General features: G+C 47.3%; 1 protein-coding gene across 1 annotated transcript; it reads left to right on the plus strand.

The window, feature by feature from the left end:
* The first annotated feature begins 648 nt into the window (after positions 1–648).
* On the plus strand, positions 649–18,483 carry LOC124023920 (2-hydroxyacyl-CoA lyase 1-like). The gene is given in 18 exon segments (XM_046338086.1): positions 649–906; positions 1,244–1,348; positions 1,464–1,504; positions 2,278–2,358; positions 2,522–2,594; positions 2,782–2,859; positions 3,028–3,122; positions 3,435–3,547; positions 4,494–4,629; positions 9,425–9,530; positions 13,227–13,310; positions 14,547–14,648; positions 14,735–14,852; positions 14,855–14,888; positions 17,128–17,286; positions 17,449–17,556; positions 17,706–17,892; positions 18,010–18,483. Coding segments are annotated over 18 exon segments (1,704 nt in total). The 5' UTR covers positions 649–855; the 3' UTR covers positions 18,043–18,483.
* The last annotated feature ends 212 nt before the right edge of the window (positions 18,484–18,695 follow it).

Genomic DNA, 18,695 nt, shown 5'->3' on the forward strand with positions numbered 1-18,695 from the left:
CATGACACCGTAATAAACCATATACTCAATGATAAGTAGCATCCATCGATTTAAGTGTTGATGCCGTAGCATGCATGTAGATAATATCCCCATAATCTATTACAGACATAAAAGTAGCTTGCACAATTTGTCTTCTATTTGTACAGGACAAACATGTCCTGTCTCTATAGAGGAAGCCTAGCTTGATTTTTAGCCGTTTATAAAGTTTGTCAATATGCATTTTAAAAGACAGTTCATCATCCAACCATATCCCTAAGTATTTATTTGCAGAGACCTGATTCATTCGAGAACCATGTAAGCTCGTGAGTTCAAGTGTATTTTCAACCAACTTTTTGAAACTATTAAAAATCATAAAATGTGTTTTCTTTGTTTCTTGTTTTAAATATACATTTTATTTTAACAATTTTAAAACAAGATGAACAGAGAACAGTTGTTACACTTTCTATGAAGCCCATATCTATAATGCATACACTCAAGTCATACACTCATAATTACTTAATTTAGTTAAGTATAAGTGCAGTTATAAACACATAATGAGATGTTGTGTAGTTCTCGCAATAAAAAAAGAAAAAGGCTACTAGTTCATACATATTCATAACTACTATCGTACGGCTCATGTGATTGGCCCTGAACCCGGAAGTCGTATAAACGGGTCATGCTTTGGGCAGCAGTGCCAGAAGTCGTCCAGTCACTCAAATTTGCACTCTGTGGAGTAAGTGGCTATCGAAATATCTATCGATTGTCGCTACTCATATAATGCATTTTGTAATGCGGACAAAAACCAATGATTTGCAAGAGATCTAAAAACTACGTATAAGCTATTGAGTATCACTAACAGATTTCTGAACAGTAATAATGGAAGATGTGACAGGCGCTCAGCTCATTGCTGAGGCACTAAAAGCTCAGGTGAGATATGTGCAATTTATATAAAAGAGTATTACACTGTATAACGGTATTGCTTCGGTTTGGTAAATAATATATTCGTCGCTGATCATGTCCTTGGCAGTGACAATGTACCACTAGGAGTTGTGAAAGTGTGTCAAAGGTCATTGCACTGGTATAGCGAACTATTAATATTTGTGTAGCAAAACATTTAGATCTTTATGTGGATGTTTGTTAAAATATGGAATAGCATATGTAAACACCCCTGTTGATGTATGCCAAAGTGTGTGTCAATGCAAAGAACATCTAAACTACACTGTAACAATTCCTAATTCATGTATCCACATGTATCTCTCTGCAGAATGTAGAATATATGTTTGGAATAGTTGGTGTTCCAGTCATTGAAGTGGCTATGGCAGCTCAAGCCTCAGGAATCAAGTATGTGGGAATGCGCAATGAACAAGCTGTAAGCCACCTTTTATTTGTAGGAATCTTCCCATGACATGTTTTACGTGAGTTGGTTGTGGGCACACCAGTAATACTGATGTATATAAATATATATGGTGTGTGTCATCCAACAGGCTTGCTATGCTGCGTCTGCTGTTGGTTACCTCACTGGACGGTAGGAGGATTGTCATTATAAGAGAGCTCTAGAGATCTCTCCTCTCTGAAATCCCTGACCTATCTCCATACATTGTTTATGTGGGAAGCAACCCATTTGCCTAGAGAGACTACCCTCTCCATACAATACTAAACCATGGGATATTAACTAGCCAGACTTGTGTGTGACGGTCAGTTTCATAGCTGTTTTACATTGCTGTCTCTCAGTTTGTTTTCCTGTCTTACTGCCTGTTCCTCTCTGTCTGCTTATCTTCCTGTTTGTCTGCCTGTCTGTCTGTCTGTTCCTCTCTGTCTGCTTATCTTCCTGTTTGTCTGCCTGTCTGTCTGTTCCTCTCTGTCTGCTTATCTTCCTGTTTGTCTGCCTGTCTGTCTGTTCCTCTCTGTCTGCTTATCTTCCTGTTTGTCTGTCTGTTCCTCTCTGTCTGCTTATCTTCCTGTTTGTCTGTCTGTTCCTCTCTGTCTGCTTATCTTCCTGTTTGTCTGCCTGTCTGTCTGTTCCTCTCTGTCTGCTTATCTTCCTGTTTGTCTGCCTGTCTGTCTGTTCCTCTCTGTCTGCTTATCTTCCTGTTTGTCTGCCTGTCTGTCTGTTCCTCTCTGTCTGCTTATCTTCCTGTTTGTCTGTCTGTTCCTCTCTGTCTGCTTATCTTCCTGTTTGTCTGCCTGTCTGTCTGTTCCTCTCTGTCTGCTTATCTTCCTGTTTGTCTGCCTGTCTGTCTGTTCCTCTCTGTCTGCTTATCTTCCTGTTTGTCTGCCTGTCTGTCTGTTCCTCTCCAGTCCAGGGGCGTGTCTGGTTGTGTCTGGACCGGGACTCATTCATGCTCTTGGTGGAATGGCCAACGCTAACATGAACTGCTGGTATGTTAGAACTCTACAAACAGAAGGCCCTTCTACTCATGTTCAGTGGTCCTTCCTTTCAAAAGAAGGGATGCTATCCTTCCACTGCAAAAAATAATCTGAGGACTCCAAACTATCTCCGCTTGTCAGTTGATGTCATTGTGTGATACGACTCTCTCTGTAGGCCTGTGATTGTTATTGGAGGCTCCTCCGATCAAAACCAGGAGACCACTGGGGCGTTTCAAGAGTTTCCACAGGTACTAATTCAACCATGAGGTTTCTGACTATTGAACATTAGGGGGTGGTTTCCCGGACACAGATTAAGCTTAGTCATGGCCTAAAAAGCAAACTCAATAGAGAATCTCTGTCCAGGAAACTGGTCCTAGCAGTTAAATTGCTGAAAGAAGACATCATTTGTTATTTGTGGTCCTCTTTGTCCGTCAGGTGGAGGCGTGCCGACTGTACAGTAAGTTCTCAGCTCGGCCCAGCAGTCTGGATATGATCTCCTCAGTGGTAGAGAAGGTATACAGTCTCCTCTGACTCCCTATGTTTAGTCCTCTTCATATCATTTGGTATCACCTGCAATTGTTTTCTGAACTCTAATTTTCCAGCTTAGCAAGGTAACTTAAGTGCTTCAGAAGAACACAGCCTTAATTGATTCTGAATGGAAGGGTATTTGGTCTGTCTTAGGCAGTACGCACTAGCATGTATGGACGTCCCGGGGCCGTATACGTAGACATATCTGGGGACATGGTCAATGCTAAAGTGGACAGGAGCAGAGTCAGGTTGGTGGCTATCACTGTCTTTCATCCATTTAAAATGTGTACTAATGTGTTACTGTTGAATATGTATACCTCTGACTTCACATCACCATAGTCATTTTGATTTGATTTTGTTCTACCTTTTAACGTCTGAAGTGAACAAGAAATGACCAGATTTTCTTAAATTAGTTAGAAAATATAGCACTATATCAAAGTATTCTCATCAGAGAATAGCAATAAGCCTAGATAGACCTTCATGATTTATTTACCTATGCAATGAAGTTGATAGGTAACATGTTTAATATTTGACCAATTCTATCCTATTTCCTTTGTCAGAGAGGTGCCCTGTTGTCCACCTCCTCCAGTGAGCATGGCTGACCATATGGCGATCACAGAAGCACTGGCTGTTCTAAAAGGAGCCAAACGGCCTTTACTTATCATTGGGAAAGGTAGGCCAAACAGCCTTTACTCATCATTGGGAAAGTTAGGCCAAACAGCCTTTACACATCATTGGGAAAGTTAGGCCAAACGGCCTTTACACATCATTGGGAAAGTTAGGCAATGCTTTTTAATAGCCAAACCCAGAACTGACATCTTGTGGAATTGCGTCAGGTACATGATTCAGTTCTGTGGGGAGATATTAAGAGAAAGATACAAAGATACAAACGTGACTCTTCACCCCCCCTAAACAGAAACTCTCTGCAAGTTTCAGGCAAGTTAATGGGCCTAATGTCCCCATCCCCTTCTGACATTGAAAAGATGCGAGCACCTGTGAAATTGTGATTTGTCCAAATGATCAGTAGTGAAAAATCAGCGTACCAGAACAGAGTTCCTCGTTAGTGGCAGGTAGCCTAGTGGTTAGAGCGTTGGACCACTAACCGAAAGGTTGCTGGATCGAATCTCCCGAACTGACAAGATAAAAATCTGTCGTTCTGTCCCTGAGCAAGGCACTGTTCCCCGGGTGTCAAAGACGTGGATGTGGATTAAGGTAGCCCCCGCACCTTTCTGATTCAGAGGGTTACATACGGAAGACACATTTCAGTTGAAGGCATTCAATTGTACAACTGACTAGGTATCCCCCTTTCCACAGTCTGTTGACAGACGCTACTACCAGTTATGTTACTGTCTGTCCAGGAGGGATCAATAGCCAGCTGAAATGCACTGTAACACCTATAGCATTGTACCAGGGTTCCGCTGAAAACAGGACCACGTTCAGTAGACAAAAGTTGCGGACATGATTACTCATTCTACCTGTCAGAGAGGCATGTTTGTTCTACATGCTATATTTTTATCTGAACATTACACAACGTTGTGTTCAGCTGAATGCATCCCAGCTGGGAAGGTCAGTCTGTTGATATCAGTGTGGCGGTGCCCTCTGTCTGTTTCCCTCTGCAGGTGCAGCCCATGGAAGAGCAGAGGGGGCTCTGAGGGAGCTGGTGGAGGGGTGTGGCCTGCCCTTCCTGCCCACCCCCATGGGTAAAGGGGTGCTGCCTGACGACCACCCCAACTGTGTTGCTGCTGCCCGCTCCAGGTCAGCCACTCCTTCTCTCAGCTGGCATCATATTCATGTACAGACCTTTGCCTGTATAAGTAGGACCAGGATGAACAGACCAGGAGAACTCTGGGCCTTCCTGAAATCCCTATCTATAACTAGTCTCTTTTCATCACATTTGGTTTAATCTGATTGTGTTCTTTTCCCTGCTCTCTTCCTCTCTTCCTAACCCTCTTCATCCTCTCTTCCTAACCCTCTTCATCCTCTCTTTCTATCCTCCTCCTCTTTTCCTAACCCTCCTCCTTCTCTCTTTCTATCCACCTCTCTTCCTATCCTCCTCCTCTCCTCCTATCCTCCTCCTCTCTTCCTAACCCTCCTCCTCCTATACTCCTCCTCTCTTCCTAACCCTCCTCCTCCTATCCTCCTCCTCTCTTCCTAACCCTCCTCCTCCTATACTCCTCCTCTCTTCCTAACCCTCCTCCTCCTATACTCCTCCTCTCTTCCTAACCCTCCTCCTCCTATACTCCTCCTCTCTTCCTAACCCTCCTCCTCCTATACTCCTCCTCTCTTCCTAACCCTCCTCCTCCTATACTCCTCCTCTCTTCCTAACCCTCCTCCTCCTATACTCCTCCTCTCTTCCTAACCCTCCTCCTCCTATACTCCTCATCTCTTCCTAACCCTCCTCCTCCTATACTCCTCCTCTCTTCCTAACCCTCCTCCTCCTATACTCCTCCTCTCTTCCTAACCCTCCTCCTCCTATACTCCTCCTCTCTTCCTAACCCTCCTCCTCCTATACTCCTCCTCTCTTCCTAACCCTCCTCCTCCTATACTCCTCCTCTCTTCCTAACCCTCCTCCTCCTATACTCCTCCTCTCTTCCTAACCCTCCTCCTCCTATACTCCTCCTCTCTTCCTAACCCTCCTCCTCCTATACTCCTCCTCTCTTCCTAACCCTCCTCCTCCTATACTCCTCCTCTCTTCCTAACCCTCCTCCTCCTATACTCCTCCTCTCTTCCTAACCCTCCTCCTCCTATACTCCTCCTCTCTTCCTAACCCTCCTCCTCCTATACTCCTCCTCTCTTCCTAACCCTCCTCCTCCTATACTCCTCCTCTCTTCCTAACCCTCCTCCTCCTATACTCCTCCTCTCTTCCTAACCCTCTTCCTCCTATCCTCCACCTCTCTTCCTAACCCTCCTCCTCCTATACTCCTCCTCTCTTCCTAACCCTCCTCCTCCTATACTCCTCCTCTCTTCCTAACCCTCCTCCTCCTATACTCCTCCTCTCTTCCTAACCCTCCTCCTCCTATCCTCCTCCTCTCTTCCTAACCCTCCTCCTCCTATCCTCCACCTCTTTTCCTAACCCTCCTCCTCCTATACTCCTCCTCTCTTCCTAACCCTCCTCCTCCTATACTCCTCCTCTCTTCCTAACCCTCCTCCTCCTATCCTCCTCTCTTCCTAACCCTCCTCCTCCTATCCTCCTCCTCTCTTCCTAACCCTCCTCCTCCTATACTCCTCCTCTCTTCCTAACCCTCCTCCTCCTATCCTCCACCTCTCTTCCTAACCCTCCTCCTCCTATCCTCCTCCTCCTCTCTTCCTAACCCTCCTCCTCCTATCCTCCTCCTCTTTTCCTAACCCTCCTCCTTCTCTCTTTCTATCCACCTCTCTTCCTATCCTCCTCCTCTCCTCCTATCCTCCTCCTCTCTTCCTAACCCTCCTCCTCCTATACTCCTCCTCTCTTCCTAACCCTCCTCCTCCTATCCTCCTCCTCTCTTCCTAACCCTCCTCCTCCTATACTCCTCCTCTCTTCCTAACCCTCCTCCTCCTATACTCCTCCTCTCTTCCTAACCCTCCTCCTCCTATACTCCTCCTCTCTTCCTAACCCTCCTCCTCCTATACTCCTCCTCTCTTCCTAACCCTCCTCCTCCTATACTCCTCCTCTCTTCCTAACCCTCCTCCTCCTATACTCCTCCTCTCTTCCTAACCCTCCTCCTCCTATACTCCTCATCTCTTCCTAACCCTCCTCCTCCTATACTCCTCCTCTCTTCCTAACCCTCCTCCTCCTATACTCCTCCTCTCTTCCTAACCCTCCTCCTCCTATACTCCTCCTCTCTTCCTAACCCTCCTCCTCCTATACTCCTCCTCTCTTCCTAACCCTCCTCCTCCTATACTCCTCCTCTCTTCCTAACCCTCCTCCTCCTATACTCCTCCTCTCTTCCTAACCCTCCTCCTCCTATACTCCTCCTCTCTTCCTAACCCTCCTCCTCCTATACTCCTCCTCTCTTCCTAACCCTCCTCCTCCTATACTCCTCCTCTCTTCCTAACCCTCCTCCTCCTATACTCCTCCTCTCTTCCTAACCCTCCTCCTCCTATACTCCTCCTCTCTTCCTAACCCTCCTCCTCCTATACTCCTCCTCTCTTCCTAACCCTCCTCCTCCTATACTCCTCCTCTCTTCCTAACCCTCCTCCTCCTATACTCCTCCTCTCTTCCTAACCCTCTTCCTCCTATCCTCCACCTCTCTTCCTAACCCTCCTCCTCCTATACTCCTCCTCTCTTCCTAACCCTCCTCCTCCTATACTCCTCCTCTCTTCCTAACCCTCCTCCTCCTATACTCCTCCTCTCTTCCTAACCCTCCTCCTCCTATCCTCCTCCTCTCTTCCTAACCCTCCTCCTCCTATCCTCCACCTCTTTTCCTAACCCTCCTCCTCCTATACTCCTCCTCTCTTCCTAACCCTCCTCCTCCTATACTCCTCCTCTCTTCCTAACCCTCCTCCTCCTATCCTCCTCTCTTCCTAACCCTCCTCCTCCTATCCTCCTCCTCTCTTCCTAACCCTCCTCCTCCTATCCTCCTCCTCTCTTCCTAACCCTCCTCCTCCTATCCTCCACCTCTCTTCCTAACCCTCCTCCTCCTATCCTCCTCCTCCTCTCTTCCTAACCCTCCTCCTCCTATCCTCCTCCTCTTTTCCTAACCCTCCTCCTTCTCTCTTTCTATCCACCTCTCTTCCTATCCTCCTCCTCTCCTCCTATCCTCCTCCTCTCTTCCTAACCCTCCTCCTCCTATACTCCTCCTCTCTTCCTAACCCTCCTCCTCCTATCCTCCTCCTCTCTTCCTAACCCTCCTCCTCCTATACTCCTCCTCTCTTCCTAACCCTCCTCCTCCTATACTCCTCCTCTCTTCCTAACCCTCCTCCTCCTATACTCCTCCTCTCTTCCTAACCCTCCTCCTCCTATACTCCTCCTCTCTTCCTAACCCTCCTCCTCCTATACTCCTCCTCTCTTCCTAACCCTCCTCCTCCTATACTCCTCCTCTCTTCCTAACCCTCCTCCTCCTATACTCCTCATCTCTTCCTAACCCTCCTCCTCCTATACTCCTCCTCTCTTCCTAACCCTCCTCCTCCTATACTCCTCCTCTCTTCCTAACCCTCCTCCTCCTATACTCCTCCTCTCTTCCTAACCCTCCTCCTCCTATACTCCTCCTCTCTTCCTAACCCTCCTCCTCCTATACTCCTCCTCTCTTCCTAACCCTCCTCCTCCTATACTCCTCCTCTCTTCCTAACCCTCCTCCTCCTATACTCCTCCTCTCTTCCTAACCCTCCTCCTCCTATACTCCTCCTCTCTTCCTAACCCTCCTCCTCCTATACTCCTCCTCTCTTCCTAACCCTCCTCCTCCTATACTCCTCCTCTCTTCCTAACCCTCCTCCTCCTATACTCCTCCTCTCTTCCTAACCCTCCTCCTCCTATACTCCTCCTCTCTTCCTAACCCTCCTCCTCCTATACTCCTCCTCTCTTCCTAACCCTCCTCCTCCTATACTCCTCCTCTCTTCCTAACCCTCTTCCTCCTATCCTCCACCTCTCTTCCTAACCCTCCTCCTCCCTATACTCCTCCTCTCTTCCTAACCCTCCTCCTCCTATACTCCTCCTCTCTTCCTAACCCTCCTCCTCCTATACTCCTCCTCTCTTCCTAACCCTCCTCCTCCTATCCTCCTCCTCTCTTCCTAACCCTCCTCCTCCTATCCTCCACCTCTTTTCCTAACCCTCCTCCTCCTATACTCCTCCTCTCTTCCTAACCCTCCTCCTCCTATACTCCTCCTCTCTTCCTAACCCTCCTCCTCCTATCCTCCTCTCTTCCTAACCCTCCTCCTCCTCTCCTCCTCTCTTCCTAACCCTCCTCCTCCTATACTCCTCCTCTCTTCCTAACCCTCCTCCTCCTATCCTCCACCTCTCTTCCTAACCCTCCTCCTCCTATCCTCCTCCTCCTCTCTTCCTAACCCTCCTCCTCCTATCCTCCTCCTCTTTTCCTAACCCTCCTCCTTCTCTCTTTCTATCCACCTCTCTTCCTATCCTCTTCCACCTCTCTTCCTATCCTCCTCCTCTCTTCATATCCTCCTCCTCTCTTCCTAACCCTCCTCCTCCTATACTCCTCCTCTCTTCCTAACCCTCCTCCTCCTATCCTCCTCCTCTCTTCCTAACCCTCCTCCTATCCTCCTCCTCTCTTCCTAACCCTCCTCCTCCTATCATCCTCCTCTTTTCCTAACCCTCCACCTTCTCTCTTTCTATCCACCTCTCTTCCTATCCTCCTCCTCTCTTCCTAACCCTCCTCCTCCTATACTCCTCCTCTCTTCCTAACCCTCCTCTTCCTAACCCTCCTCCTCCTATCCTCCTCCTCTCTTCCTAACCCTCCTCCTCCTATACTCCTCCTCTCTTCCTAACCCTCCTCCTCCTATACTCCTCCTCTCTTCCTAACCCTCCTCCTCCTATACTCCTCTCTTCCTAACCCTCCTCCTCCTATACTCCTCTCTTCCTATCCTCCTGGTTCTATGGTCTTGGTGTGGACTGCAGAGCTCTGCTCCAGTCTGATGTTGTGGTCCTACTTGGTGCCAGGCTCAACTGGATCCTGCACTTTGGCCTTCCCCCCAGGTTTGACCCCCATGTGAAGGTCATCCAGGTAGGTCAAAGTTCACCAGTAGGGTTGCTTTTTAAATGTTATTTTCAGGATTCCAGATTTTCTGCTTATTACGTTAGATTTTCTGATTTCTGGAGTCTTCCAACAGGAATTTCTGGGAATTTTGGGAAAGTTGCCGTAATTTTGCAACCCTAGTCACAGGTCATGTCGTAGTGTACTGCAGTTCATTGTAACCAGATATAAATGTCTTTGAATCAGTCTATTGGATTTAGTCTATTACCTAAATAGCTTCTCTATAAGTCTCTTGTGGTCTGTCTAAATAATGTCATGGCTGTCATAGTGCTGTACAGTACATCTGTAAGGTGGTGTAGTAAATGGTCAATATACCACTGCTAAGGGCTGTTCTTATGTACGATGCAACGCAGAGTGCCTGGATACACAGGCCTTATCCCGTGATATATTGGCTATATACCTTAAACCCCAGAGGTCCCTTATTGCTATTATAAATTGGTTACCACCACATTCGAACAGTGAAAATATTTTTGGGGTCATGCCCATGTTAAACAGTCTTTTATAAGCCGGATGGTTTGAGCCCTGAATGCTGATTGGCTAACAGCCGTGGTTTATCAGACTGTTAACCACGGATATGACAAAACATGTATTTTTACTACTCTAATTACGCTGGCAACCAGTTTATAATAGCAATAAGGCACCTCAGGGGTTTGTGGTTATGGCAAATTTACCATGGCTAAGGCCTGTATGGTATATTGGCCATATACCACACCCCCTTGGGCCATAGTGCTTAAATATACAGTACCTCGGCTAAACACCCAATCAGCATTCAGTGCTCAAATCACTCGGTTTATAAAAGGGAACGCTATATACACACACACACACACACACACACACACACACACACACACACACACACACACACACACACACACACACACACACACACACATGCAGTGGCAAGAAAAAGTATGTGAACCCTTTGGAAATACCTGGATCTCTGCATAAATTGGTCAAACTTTGATCTGATCTTCATCTAGGTCACAACAACAGACAAACACAGTCTGCTTAAACTAATAACACACAAACAATGATACGTTTTCATGTCTTTATTGAACACACTGTCAGTTAAAGCTTGGTCGCACATGGGTCTTCCAAATGGACAATGACCCCAAGTATACTTCCAAAGTTGAGGCAAAATGGCTTAAGGACGACAAAGTGACCAAAATGACCTTAGACAGGGATTTTTACTAGTATTAAATGTCAGGAATTGTGAAAAACTGAGTTTAAATGTATTTGGCTCAGGTGTATGTAAACGTCCCACTTCAACTGGATATTTTATATGTATGTATATAAACTCGGCAATAAAAATAAACGTTCCTTTTTCAGAACCCTGTCTTTCAAAGATAATTCTTAAATATCCAAATAACTTCATAGATCTTCATTGTAAAGGGTTTAAACACTGTTTCCCATGCTTGTTTAATGAACAATAAACAATTAATGAACATGCACCTGTGGAACGGTCGTTAAGACACTAACAGCTTACAGACACTAGGCAATTAAGGTCACAGTTATGAAAACTTAGGACACTAAAGAGGCCTTTCTACTAACTGAAAAACACCAAGAGAAAGATACCCAGGGTCCCTGCTCATCTGCGTGAACGTGCCTTAGGCATGCTGCAAGGAGGCATGAGGACTGCATATGTGGCCAGGGCAATAAATTGAAATGTCAGTACTGTGAAGACACCTAAGACAACGCGACAGGGTGGATAGCTGATCGTCCTCGCAGTGGCAGACCACGTGTAACAACACCTGCACAGGATCGGTACATCCAAACATCACACCTGCGGGACAGGTACAGGATGGCAACAACAACTGCCCGAGTTACACCAGGAACTCACAATCCCTCCATCAATGGTCAAATTGTCCGCAATAGGCTGAGAGAGGCTGGACTAAGGGCTTGTAGGCCTGTTATAAGGCAGGTCCTCACCAGACATCACCGGCAACAACGTTGCCTATGGGCACAAAACCCACCATCGCTGGACCAGACAGGACTCCCAAAAAGTGCTCTTCACTGACAAGTCGCGGTTTGGTCTCACCAGAGGTGATGGTCGGATTTGCGTTTATCGTTGAAGGAATGAGCGTTACACCGAGGCCTGTACTCTGGAGTGGGATCGATTTGGAGGTGAAGGGTTCGTCATGGTCTGTGGCGGTGTGTCACAGCATCATCGGACTGAGCCTGTTGTCATTGCAGGCAATCTCAACTCTGTGCGTTACAGGGAAGACATCTTCCTCCCTCATGTGGTACCCTTCCTGCAGGCTCATCCTGACATGACCCTCCAGCATGACAATGCCACCAGCCATACTGCTCATTCTATGCGTGATTTCCTGCAAGACAGGAATGTCGGTGTTCTGCCATGGCCAGCGAAAGAGCCCAGATCTCAATCCGATTGAGCACGTCTGGGACCTATTGGATCGGAGGGTGAAGGCTAGGGCCATTACCCCAAAAATCTCCGGGAACTTGCAGGTGCCTTGGTGGAAGAGTGGGGTAACATCTCACAGCAAGAAATTGCAAATCTGGTGCAGTCCATGAGGAGGAGATGCACTGCAGTACTTAATGCAGCTGGTGGCCACACCAGATACTGATTGTTACTTTAATTTTGACCACCCCTTTGTTCAGGGACACATTATTCCATTTCTGTTAGTCACATGTCTGTGGAACTTGTTCAGTGTATGTCTCAGTTGTTGAATCTAATATTCATACAAATATTTACACATGATAGGTTTGCTGAAAATTAAAGGCAGTTGACAGTGAGAGGACATACATTTTTTTGCTGAGTATATTTTTGTGTGTGTGTGTGTGTGTGTGTGTGTGTGTGTGTGTGTGTGTGTGTGTGTGTGTGTGTGTGTGTGTGTGTGTGTGTGTGTGTGTGTGTGTGTGTGTGTGTGTGTGTGTGTGTGTGTGTGTGTGTGTGTGTGTGTGTGTTAGCCTTATCATTATGTTGTGGAACCTGGTTATTTCTGTTGTGTTTGGCCGGTCTTCCAGCTGCTGTTACATGTGTCGCGCACGGTGCTCTTCCTGTCATGTGTTGCGCACAGTGCTCTTCCTGTCATGTGTTGCGCACGGTGCTCTTCCTGTCATGTGTCGCGCACGGTGCTCTTCCTGTCATGTGTTGCGCACGGTGCTCTTCCTGTCATGTGTCGCGCACGGTGCTCTTCCTGTCATGTGTCGTGCACGGTGCTCTTCCTGTCATGTGTCGCGCACGGTGCTCTTCCTGTCATGTGTTGCGCACGGTGCTCCTCGTGTCATGTGTCGCGCAGGGTGCTCTTCCTGTCATGTGTCGCGCACGGTGCTCTTCCTGTCATGTGTCGTGCACGGTTCTCTTCCTGTCATGTGTCGCGCACGGTGCTCTTCCTGTCATGTGTTGCGCACGGTGCTCCTCGTGTCATGTGTCGCGCAGGGTGCTCTTCCTGTCATGTGTCGCGCACGGTGCTCTTCCTGTCATGTGTCGTGCACGGTGCTCTTCCTGTCATGTGTCGTGCACGGTGCTCTTCCTGTCATGTGTCGCGCACGGTGCTCCTTGTGTCATGTGTCGCGCACGGTGCTCCTCGTGTCATGTGTCGCGCACGGTGCTCTTCCTGTCATGTGTCGCGCACGGTGCTCTTCCTGTCATATGTCGTTGCTGGTATGTTGTAGTAACGTTCCACATACTTTATTTATGTCAAGGTTGATCTATGTGCAGAGGAGATGGGGAACAACATGCAACCTGCTGCGGCTCTCCTAGGGGACGTCAATGCTATTGTCAAGCAGGTAACACAACTCAGTCCTGGGGGATGTCAATGCTATTGTCAAGCAGGTAACACAGCTCAGTCCTGGGGGACGTAAATGCTATTGTCAAGCAGGTAACACAACTCAGTCCTGGGGGACGTCAATGCTATTGTCAAGCAGGTAACACAACTCAGTCCTGGGGGACGTCAATGCTATTGTCAAGCAGGTAACACAACTCAGTCCTGGGGGACGTCAATGCTATTGTCAAGCAGGTAACACAACTCAGTCCTGGGGGACGTCAATGCTATTGTCAAGCAGGTAACACAACTCAGTCCTGGGGGATGTCAATGCTATTGTCAAGCAGGTAACACAACTCAGTCCTGGGGGACGTCAATGCTATTGTCAAGCAGGTAACACAACTCAGTCCTGGGGGATGTCAATGCTATTGTCAAGCAGGTAACACATCTCAGTCCTGGGGGACGTCAATGCTATTGTCAAGCAGGTAACACAACTCAGTCCTGGGGGACGTCAATGCTATTGTCAAGCAGGTAACACATCTCAGTCCTGGGGGACGTCAATGCTATTGTCAAGCAGGTAACACATCTCAGTCCTGGGGGATGTCAATGCTATTGTCAAGCAGGTAACACATCTCAGTCCTGGGGGATGTCAATGCTATTGTCAAGCAGGTAACACATCTCAGTCCTGGGGGACGTCAATGCTATTGTCAAGCAGGTAACACAACTCAGGAATTTAATTTAATATGTGCCCCATATCTGTATGTTACTGTATTGCTGGGTCCAGGTGGTCTGTATTTACAGTGCATTTAACAAGTCTCAATACACTTTAAAATTAAAATAAAAATGTTTAAAACAAATGTATTTTTTTAAAGAAACAAGCATTGATTATCCTGTCTGTAACAACTATTTGATTTTCAGCAAAGTATACATGGAATTGAATTGGTACAGATGTAGGATCTTATTTGAACCAGTCTGCTACAGCAGGAAAATAATCCTGCAGCAACAGGAATGTGAATTATTATGTGGATTATAATAATTTTACATTTTCTGTAGGGGTTGATACATTTCTCATAGGGGAAAATCAAGTCTGAAATGTATACGAGTAAACACTTCAGAAGCCTTTTTAAACCTCAAATATACAACACATTTTACATGTCCTGCATTGCAGGAAAGTTCTCCTGCTACAGGGTGCTCAAATTAAGATCGTACATCTGTACTTGATTCAGTTTGCTTAGTTTCTACTCCTCGTCTTAACTTTCAGCTCCTAGAGTATGTTCATAAAGATGGCTGGAAGTATCCAGCTGATACAGAATGGTGGACCACATTGAAAGAGAAGATGGCTGCTAACGCAACAATGACAAAGGTGTGTTGGTGTGTGCGTCCATGACCTGTGACCTAAGCAAGCTAGCCTATCTACCACCCCTGATTTGATTGTGTTTCTCTCTCCAGGCATTAGCTCTTCAGTCAACAACACCCATGAACTACTACCAAGTGTTCCACCACATCTCCCAGCTGCTGCCCCACGACTGTGTCATCGTGAGTGAGGGGGCCAACACCATGGACATTGGTCGACCATGTTGAACAACTACCTTCCTCGACACAGGCAAGGCATGCCGCCTCACACAAGTCTTTTCCCTGTAGGCAAGTAGGAATTAGTTGTTGTTGTCCAGGAACCTGACAGGTTGACTGGATGACTTCTCAATGTAGTGCTGCCTGGCAGGTTGACTGATGACTTCTCAATCTAGTGCTGCCTGACAGGTTGACTGGATGACTTCTCAATCTAGTGCTGCCTGACAGGTTGACTGGATGACTTCTCAATGTAGTGCTGCCTGACAGGTTGACTGGATGACTTCTCAATGTAGTGCTGCCTGGCAGGTTGACTGGATGACTTCTCAATGTAGTGCTGCCTGGCAGGTTGACTGGATGACTTCTCAATCTAGTGCTGCCTGACAGGTTGACTGGATGACTTCTCAATCTAGTGCTGCCTGACAGGTTGACTGGATGACTTCTCAATGTAGTGCTGCCTGACAGGTTGACTGGATGACTTCTCAATCTAGTGCTGCCTGACAGGCTGACTGGATGACTTCAATGTAGTGCTGCCTGACAGGCTGACTGGATGACTTCTCAATGTAGTGCTGCCTGACAGGCTGACTGGATGACTTCTCAATGTAGTGCTGCCTGACAGGCTGACTGGATGACTTCTCAATGTAGTGCTGCCTGACAGGTTGACTGGATGACTTCTCAATGTAGTGCTGCCTGACAGGTTGACTGGATGACTTCTCAATCTAGTGCTGCCTGACAGGTTGACTGGATGACTTCTCAATCTAGTGCTGCCTGACAGGTTGACTGGATGACTTCTCAATGTAGTGCTGCCTGACAGGTTGACTGGATGACTTCTCAATCTAGTGCTGCCTGACAGGTTGACTGGATGACTTCCCAATCTAGTGCTGCCTGACAGGTTGACTGGATGACTTCCCAATCTAGTGCTGCCTGACAGGTTGACTGGATGACTTCTCAATGTAGTGCTGCCTGACTTCCCAATGACAGGTTGACTGCCTGACTTCCTCAATGTAGTGCTGCCTGGCAGGCTGACTAGATGATTCCTCAATATAGTGCTGCCTGACAGGTTGACCTCTCAATGTAGTGCTGCCTGGCAGGCTGACTAGATGACTTCCCAATGTAGTGCTGCCTGGCAGGCTGACTAGATGACTTCCCAATGTAGTGCTGCCTGGCAGGCTGACTAGATGACTTCCCAATGTAGTGCTGCCTGGCAGGCTGACTAGATGACTTCCCAATGTAGTGCTGCCTGGCAGGCTGACTAGATGACTTCCCAATGTAGTGCTGCCTGGCAGGCTGACTAGATGACTTCCCAATGTAGTGCTGCCTGACAGGTTGACTAGATGACTTCCTCAATGTAGTGCTGCCTGGCAGGCTGACTAGATGACTTCCCAATGTAGTGCTGCCTGGCAGGCTGACTAGTGCTGCCTGACAGGCTGACTATAGATGACTTCCCAATGTAGTGCTGCCTGGCAGGCTGACTATATGACTTCCCAATGTAGTGCTGCCTATATGACAGGTGACAGGCTGACTAGATGACTTCCCAATGTAGTGCTGCCTGGCAGGCTGACTAGATGACTTCCCAATGTAGTGTGCTGCCTAGATGACTTCCCAACAGTGCTGGCAGGCTGACTATATGACTTCCCAATGTAGTGCTGCCTGGCAGGCTGACTAGATGACTTCCCAATGTAGTGCTGCCTGACAGGCTGACTATATGACTTCCCAATGTAGTGCTGCCTGACAGGCTGACTATATGACTTCCCAATGTAGTGCTGCCTGACAGGCTGACTATATGACTTCCCAATGTAGTGCTGCCTGACAGGCTGACTATATGACTTCCCAATGTAGTGCTGCCTGACAGGCTGACTAGATGACTTCCCAATGTAGTGCTGCCTGGCAGGCTGACTAGATGACTTCCCAATGTAGTGCTGCCTGGCAGGCTGACTAGATGACTTCCCAATGTAGTGCTGCCTGACAGGCTGACTATATGGACTCTCTTAGTATCTTAACCCCCCAGATATTGTTCCTTGCTTCCTACTTAACACACAGACACACACACAAACAAAGATACATTTTTTTACACACTCTGAGCTCACACAGCCGTGTGTGTGTGTGTGCGTGTGTGTCTGTGCTGTGTGTGTGTGTCTGTGTGTGTGTGTGTGTGTGTGTGTGTGTGTGTGTGTGTGTGTGTGTGTGTGTGTGTGTGTGTGTGTGTGTGTGTGTGTGTGTGTGTGTGTGTGTGTGTGTGTGTGTGTGTGTGTGTGTCTGTGTGTGTGTGTGTGCAGGTTGGATGCTGGCACCTTTGGGACCATGGGGGTGGGTCTGGGCTTTGCCATCGCGGCTGCAACAGTGCAGAGGAACCAGAAAACAGGCCAGAGGGTGGTGTGTGTGGAGGGGGACAGTGCCTTTGGATTCTCTGGAATGGAGGTGGAGACCATGTGCAGGTTGGTACAGTCAAGGTCTCTCTCACATAGCAAAATGTGGTTGTAGTAATCACTGGTCAGGTGCATAGGAGAATTAAAGTGTCAACCCCTAACCTAGTCATTGATGCTTTCCCTCGTTATTGATGCTTTCCCCTCGTCGTTGATGCTTTCCCCTCTGACCAGGTATAAACTCCCGGTGGTCATCATCGTGGTCAACAACAACGGGATTTACAGCGGCGTGGATGCAGAGACGTGGGAAATGATGGGGAAGATGGGAGATCTCACCACTGTGTGAGTACAGAGGGGTTTGGGTTTAAAGGTCAATTTGGGACTGGGCCTACTCTGACTGGTTATGTCAAGGTCAGGATTACCTCTAGTGATGGTATGTTGGTCATCTTGTCCTCGGTTCTCTCCCCTCCACTCTCCCCTCTCCTCTCCAGAGCCCCCCCTGTGACCCTGCTGCCTGAAGCCCGCTATGATGAGGTCATGAACGCCTTCGGAGGACGAGGGTTCCTGGTACGGACAGAGGAGGAGCTGCGTAGTGCCTTACAGCTCAGCCTCAGTGACTGGGAGAGACCTAGTCTCCTCAACGTCCTCATAGACCCCTCCTCAGACAGGAAGCAACAGGTAACTACAGGACAAATCTGACATGACACCCCGTTCCCTGGTCTATACCAGGCAAATTCAAATCTGGACGTCAAAGCCAGTTCGACTGACTGTCCATGGTCTGTCTCTGTCTCTTAGGAGTTTCCATGGCTAACTCGTTCCAACCTGTAGGCCAGTGAGGAAGACCTGCTTCCTTCTGCCAACTGATGGACAAATTGGGTACATCCCAAATGGCAACCTCTTCTCTATAAGTTTCATTCTCTATGGGCTCTGGTTAAAAGTAGTGCACTAATTAGGGAATATGGTGCCATTTGGTATGCAGCCCTTGTCAGTGAAGTTTCTCTCTATAACGTGGTGTTTGGAGACAATGACAGCTCCTCTCTCGACCATGAGAAGGCTGCATGTGTTTTTGTATCTAAAAATAATCATGTTTCTATGAAATGTTTTAATCAAGTCACATTTACTACACGGTAGTATTACATTTTCGATTTTGGAAATTTATACCATGATTAAGATGTAGATTTGTGAGAAAATGTCAGGTATAATATTTGTCTTTGGCTTGTTTACTATATTTGTACAAGTGTCCTTGAAAATAAACTTTGTTGCAGAAAATATATTAGTAGTTATTTTAGAAAATTATAAGTGAATTCAATGTCTTTCAGAGCAGTAGACTAGAGGACTCTTTGCCACTTCCTTTTGAAGTAAAGGAAATTATTCTGTGTCCTGTTCATCTCTCCAGTCCCTCAGTCCTTCTCTCCAGTCCCTCAACAGTACCCAGGTAACTGCTGATATTACAAAGTCCTCCAGCTGAAAATAAGATCATT

This window comes from Oncorhynchus gorbuscha, unplaced genomic scaffold (genome assembly GCF_021184085.1).
Source record: "Oncorhynchus gorbuscha isolate QuinsamMale2020 ecotype Even-year unplaced genomic scaffold, OgorEven_v1.0 Un_scaffold_1721, whole genome shotgun sequence".
Taxonomy (NCBI): Eukaryota; Metazoa; Chordata; class Actinopteri; order Salmoniformes; family Salmonidae; genus Oncorhynchus; species Oncorhynchus gorbuscha.